This window comes from Lepidochelys olivacea, assembly GCF_965140295.1.
Source record: "Lepidochelys olivacea isolate rLepOli2 genome assembly, chromosome: 1".
Lineage (NCBI taxonomy): Eukaryota > Metazoa > Chordata > Testudines > Cheloniidae > Lepidochelys > Lepidochelys olivacea.
Genome location: NC_140411.1, coordinates 216,183,689 through 216,190,152, shown reverse-complemented (window position 1 = coordinate 216,190,152; position 6,464 = coordinate 216,183,689). Strand labels below are relative to the sequence as shown.

At 42.8% G+C, this 6,464-nt stretch overlaps 1 protein-coding gene across 2 annotated transcripts; it reads left to right on the top strand.

Moving 5' to 3' along the window:
• Window positions 1–358: 358 nt before the first annotated feature.
• On the top strand, window positions 359–5,915 carry SYCE3 (synaptonemal complex central element protein 3). Of its 2 annotated transcripts, none has more exons than XM_084616972.1 (3): window positions 359–445; window positions 2,782–2,890; window positions 5,621–5,915. In XM_084616972.1, exons 2-3 carry the CDS (start codon window positions 2,782–2,784, stop codon window positions 5,788–5,790), a joined length of 279 nt encoding a protein of 92 aa, XP_084473098.1. In that variant the 5' UTR covers window positions 359–445; the 3' UTR covers window positions 5,791–5,915. The 2 variants fall into 2 exon arrangements, with proteins under 2 accessions (XP_084473098.1, XP_084473099.1); XM_084616973.1 differs by lacking the exon at window positions 359–445 and adding an exon at window positions 852–862.
• Window positions 5,916–6,464: the final 549 nt, after the last annotated feature.

Here is a 6,464-nt window from a genome sequence, read left to right as displayed (position 1 = left end):
GTAAAAAGCGCATTGACACCGCTTGGTGGGGGGCTGCTTCCACCTTCCCCTTTGGGGTTCTTTTCGGGGGAGGGGCTGGGGTGTGGGCTGGGGTCTTGCCTGTCAGAGCCAGCTAACTAGATATTAAAGAGCAAAATAAACCTTTAGTTTCAATTAATGTGGCATAGGAGTGTCAAGCCAGCACAAACCCTAGCCCGATTTAATGCGCCTCAATGCCCTCGTTATTAACTCAGCTTCCCAGCATTTGCCCTCCCGATCCTGTTTTTCCTTCCGCCTGAAGCGTGAAACGTACATTTTATTGTGCAACGGAGCATCTGAGGGGACAGATTTGCGAGAAGAGAGGACGATGAATCGGGAACACCCGTTTTTAGTTTCCCGCCCTCGCCCACTTGTTTTAGTTTCTTTTTCCTCAGTTCGAGGCCGCAGACGCGTGACACAGCAGGAGGCGCGTGGAGTCGGGGGAGGAGGGGGCGCGCGTTGGCACAAAGCTGCTTTTCTGGGGCGCGCGCGGGGAAGAAGACAGTTGGTTTGGGCGGGAAAGAGGGAGGGTGAGGCGCTCGCGGCCGTTTAAACTGGGCTATAAAACGGCTCGCCGCAGGCGGGGGAGGTCCCGGGGTCCCTGTACCGGGGCAGAGTAGCGGAGCCAGCCGGGCTGTCACGGGGAGGGGGGTGATAGGGACCGCGCGTGGGGGGGGGGGGAGCTCTGCCTGCGGGGCGGGACACGGGCGGCGGGTGTTTAGGATGCGGAGCCTGGGGCAGGGGTTAGCGGGACCCCTCTCCCCGCCCCCCCCCCCCCGTTGTGGCAGGGGCGGGGACAGAGCAGGCCGCTCCGCAGAGACCCTGCCCTGGGACAGAGCTGCGGGTGGGGCTACAGAGCAGCTGCTGCTGCGGGGGGGGGGGGGGGTGGCTGAAGGCGACGCCCAAGGTATTGTCCCGTTTCTGAGGAGACGTGAATGGACTCTGTACATCTGTGAAGAAAGAAAGAATTATGTCCCCCGTTGCTCATTTGACTTTCAAGGCCCCGCCCCCTGTTGCATTGCACGTGTGTGGGGGGGTGTCAGGGACGCTGTGGTCAGACACCAGGCTCTGGCTCCCTTTGCAGGATTGGGGCCCAATGCTTTACAGCTTCCTGTGTCTTAAAAGTGGTGTAAGATGATGAACAAATGCAAACAGCGTTGTGGGACAACAAGAGGGTGTGTTCTGTTACAAGCAGGGCTTTGAGACAAAGAATCTCCTGAAATTTGCACATGGGTGGCCTGGCTGCTTTAAGCATTCAGGGGGGTCTGGGTTTAGGCTGGAGGTCTTACCTTTTCCTTAAAATGCTTTTAAATCTAATGGGGAAAATTGACTTCCTTACCGACAACATTTATTCAAAACAGAAGCTAGAAAAATATGTCTCAAATGTAACTGAGAAATAACCGGGGGGAAAAAAACACACCAACAAAACACACAACTCTTAACATCAGAGCTACATATAATTAGTTCAATGTTTTTGGGCTCACCTGCTGCCCCTGGAACTTTTCACAAAAGTCATTGGGGTCACAATTGGCTAGTACCAACATTTTGAAACCTGATTGCCTGAAGTTAGGTATTTCAGCACCTAAACAAGTGACCTGATTTTCAGGTGTTGAGCTTCTGCAGCTTCTGATAAGGCGAGGTGGGCAAACTTTTTGGCCCGAGGGCCACATCGGGATTGCGAAACGGTATGGAGGGCCCGGAAGGGAAAGCTTTGCCTCCCCAAACAGCCTGGCCCCACCCCCATCCACCCCCTGACTGCCCCACTCAGAACCCCTGACCCATCCAAACCACCCTGCTCCTTGTCCCCTGACTGCCCCTTCCCAGGATCCCTGCCCCTAACTGCCCACCCGGGACCCCACTCTCTGTCCAACACCCCCTGCTCCCTGTCTCCTGACTCCCCCCATCCCCCCGCACCTCTGCCCCATCCAACCGCTCCCTGTCCCCTGACTGCCCCCCAGGACCTCCTGCCCCTTATCTAACCCCTGGTCCCTGCCTCCTTACCATGTTGCTCAGAGCAGCAGGACAGGCTTATTAGAAAACCTGGGAGGTGGACGGGTGCAAGCTGCGCTGCCTGGCAGGAGCGGCGGGCCAGAGCGCTGCCCACACAGCAGAGTGGCTGCAGGGGAGGCAGGACAGCAGGGGAGGGGCCAGGGGCTAGCCTCCCGGGCCGGGAGCTCAGGGGCCAGGCAGGACAGGCCTGCTGGCCGGATGTGACCCGCAGGGCGTAGTTTGCCCATCTCTGTGCTAAGGTCAGTGAATTGTGGAGGCTCAGCATCTCTAAAAATCAGGCTATTTATGTGGATGCCCAGATATGGTATATAAGTCCCTAACTTGACACTCAAGTTTGGTTTTAGTGTATTGGTGGAGATTTTACATCTTTCAGTGAAGCATCAGGTATTGGCAACTGCCAAAGCAGGTGGATGAAGAACCCAGTCCAGGACAGCAGAAGATTATAAAGGACCTGCTAATGGTCTGATTTAGTACAGTGCCCTATAAAGTTCACAAAAAGCATGAACTTGAGCCCGCAGGCTGTTGATCTTTGTGTCCAAAACGTCTATTGATTTGAAAATGCTAGGCAACACACAAGAGCCACACCGCATCATATAGGCTCTAAATTAATTTAGCAAGTGAATCTAGGATATTAATATATTTAATTTTACAGATCTTATTAGAGCTACAATTTAAAATGTTATTTTCCCCTTAGTATGAAAAAGTTTTATTTCCTTACTCCCCCTACTTGCCCCACTCTTGCTTTTCTTGTAGATGGCCAAATCTGAACCTCGGGAAAGAAACTATGACAATATGGTAAAAATGCTGGAGGACTTGAACAGGGACTTAGAAAAACTTCTGGAAGAAATGGAGAAACTATCAGGTGCAGCTTTCTTCTGGGGAGGATATAGATTTGCTGTTAGAGGCTGAAAACATTACAGCAGTGCATAGAAATAATAATAGTAAACATGCAAGAGTAGAGGAGAATGTCTCTGTATAGGAGAAATATAAGAGGAGAAAGATTGAGATCTACTAATCTGTTAATGAGATTGAGTTCTAATGACCACAATGTATTAAACTGAGGGATGTGTCTGATGGAGAACATCAGTACATGAAATCCTTAGTTACTACAGACAGTGATGACAAACATGGTATAAATGTCTGCAGGAACAGACTGGTCATATTTAACATAATTAGTAATCTGGAAGGCGTTAATAGCTCAGCTCATAAATGAAATTCACAGATTATACTAAAGTGGGAGGAGTTGGTAGTGAGAACAGAAAATAATACAAAGGAATTTACAGAGTTTAAAAACATAATTAGAACATAAACATAGATTTGCTTTGGAAAAACGTTGGAAGAACTGGTATCTCCAGGATCAGAGAATGACAAACATTGATTATCCAACTAGGAAAATAATAGGTGAATTTAATCTCAATTTTGTATACATAATGGGAAGGGGTTTAGATAAATCTTTCCACACATTTTTATGATTCCCTTCTAGATTTCCCTGTAGCCTTCTCCTCTTCAGACAATGCAAGCTAAAGCATTTTAGCCAGTCATCATAGATAAGGTGCTCACCTATGCTTAACATTGTCAGTTCTGGAAAATGCTTGTAGTTTAAGTGTTAAATTACTTATCATGCACTAGAATGGCCATAACCAATGAGCAGATGTGCTGCCCAATCAGGGACCAAACTTAGAGCTGAGCTTGTCTCAGCGGAAAGTCACTCTTTCAACTCATCTAAGATACTTGAAAGTGAAATATGGGGGGATTTCCTCCACCAGTATGCCTGTACATGTTTCTTTATTGTAAGGACATGTGGTTTGTAAATAGAGTCACTTATGCAAATGCTGATTTGTTATCACAAGGTTGTTATTGAGCACAGGACTGCATATGCTATTTTGTTAGTTATTGCAGAGCTTCCCTAAATCATAGATATTTTTTCAGTATGCACAGAATACTGCTTCTTACCTTCATATCTACAAAAGACAAGATCACACATTTCCCCACCCCCAGTCCTCAAACACCACTGACTACTAGAGCTGAAGAAATACTGTAAAAAATAAAAAAATCTTTCAGCAAATATTTGTTTACATTTATATCAAATTTGCTCATAATATGTTTGCACCCTTTGTGCCCATTTTCTACAGGTATTCCAGTGAATAAATTTATTGAAAGGGATGTTTTCAGAATCATAAAATTTTAAGTGGGTTTTAAAGAATATTTGTGGAAAGTGAATTTCAGATTTGTAAACATGAATATCGTCACCAGATTCTGAGGCCTTGTCTACACTAAAAGTTTCCTTCAATTTTCTTACTGCTGCAGCACCAGTAATAGCAAAACTAGGAACATTAGTGTAGAAATGCTGCTACTGGTTCCAACATTTTAACTCCATAGTATTTTGAGACAGTTCGTATAAAAGTAGCTATAAAGTTTTATTGATATGCTCATGAGCACTGGTGGGTGTGAATTGTTTCTCATTGTAGGACTGCTTGTGAGATGATGAGCAGTTTGTACCAATTTACTGTGGTATTAATGGTGAATGCTTAACTGATTATCAGAGGATTGCTAACAGTAGTTTAACAGATTTATTTGGGCATGAGCTTTCATAGGTAAAAAACTCACTTCTTCAGAGGCATGGAGTGAAAATTTCAGATGCAGGCATTATTATAAGTATAATATATTTATATATTAAATATACATAAGTATATTATTATTTTTATTATAAGTATTGTATTATAAGTATAATAATGCCTGTATCTATAATTTTCACTCCATGCCTCTGAAGAAGTGGATTTTTTACCCACGAAAGCCTATGCCCAAATAAATTTGTTAGCCTTTAAGGTGCCACCAGACTCCTCGTTGTTTTTGTGGATACAGACTAACATGGCTACCCCTCTGATACTTAACAGTAGTTTGTTAGTGTAGGCTGCCTAGATACTTGGAGCTGTTCACATTGGTTTTGGTATTGTGGGATTGATTAGGAAAGATGGGATTGTGCAAACTGATTTGTTACTGCAGGGTTACTTGTGAGCACTGAGCTGAGTGTGCTCTTTGGCTATTATTAGAGCTAGTTAGAATTTTCTGACTGAACTTTTTCTGTCAGAAAATACCAATTCGTCAAAAGCAAAATGTAGAAACTGTCGATTTCAATGAAATTTTGTTTCAAAAGAAAATGTGAAAAAGTATTTTGGTAAGGTTTAAACATTCTATTTCAGCCTTTTCAGAACAGAATGGTTTGATTTTCCATTTTGAAATGACATTTCATTTCAGTGTTTTAAATTTGATATAATGTAAAATGAAAAAATCAAAGTTGGAACAAAATGTTTTGATTGACTCAAGAAAATTTCATTTAATTTCATGAGAAATTTCATTTTTTGTTTAGTTTTCACTCTATTTTGTCATGGAAAAAAATCCAAAATTGCAGATTTTTCTGTGAACAGAAAAAAATCACTTCCCACCTGTTCAATTTATTCCATTGTAGGAACATTCAGCCAAGGATTAGAACTGGTAACCATTCATTCCCACTACTGTTCCCCTGAATATCAATTATTTCCCTGCTGTCCTAACATTGCTGAATTTCTAATATCTGTTGGTTGCGTTGTTGCAGTGCAGGCAACCTGGATGGCATATGATATGGTGGTTATGCGTACCAACCCAGACTTGGCCAACTCCATGAGGCGACTGGAAGATGCATTCCTCAACTGCAAAGAAGAGATGGAAAAGAACTGGCAAGAGATGCTGAAGGAAACTAAAGGCACTGAACAAAAACAGGAATAAACAGTCCTCATATCTGTTAGTGAAATTGCGACTGTTAAGAAATCATTTCAGACTCATTTTTTCAGTCATGAAATATCTACAGATGCCTTACAAATGGATTATCTTCTAGTTTATTAAGCATTATTGATGTGACTGTATATACAAATGTGTTCTGCCAAATACATGTATTGTTGAAACAAAAAGTAACAATGTCTCTGTTTTTATGTATTCTTATTCTATGATTTTAGGCATAGTATTATAATTATTATATTATATTTATCATATATACAACTGATCCTTTTTTGATATCTTCCTAGAGGATCCCAATCTGATTTATAAATTGTAGATTTAGGGATCTCTTTGCCATCTTCTAAAAAGCAGATGTTTTTGCAATGGAAATACAGCAGTTGTTTTGCTTTAGAAACTGGCCTTAGGAAGAAAAACAAAGAGTGATTTCTCCAGTTGAAAGAACAGATACAATTCCAGATTGACCCAATATGGTTCAATATGGGATTGCAGAATAGCTGGATTAATAGTTGCAAAGTTGCATTATTATGCTCAGACATCCATACTTATTTCATAGTGTTTCTTTGACTTTTTTAACCTTTTCTATGGATTGTTTCTCAAAATTGTCCCAGAAAGAAAGCCATTTTAATCCTCTCTCTGTTGTAAAGAAGTTGTATGTGTTATTACAG

Coding starts and splice junctions, on each gene's coding strand:
- SYCE3 (XM_084616972.1), top strand. CDS start 2,782: ATGGCCAAATCTGAACCTCGGGAAAGAAACTATGACAATATGGTAAAA. Junction 2,891..5,620: donor AGAAATGGAGAAACTATCAG/GTGCAGCTTTCT, acceptor GCGTTGTTGCAG/TGCAGGCAACCTGGATGGCA.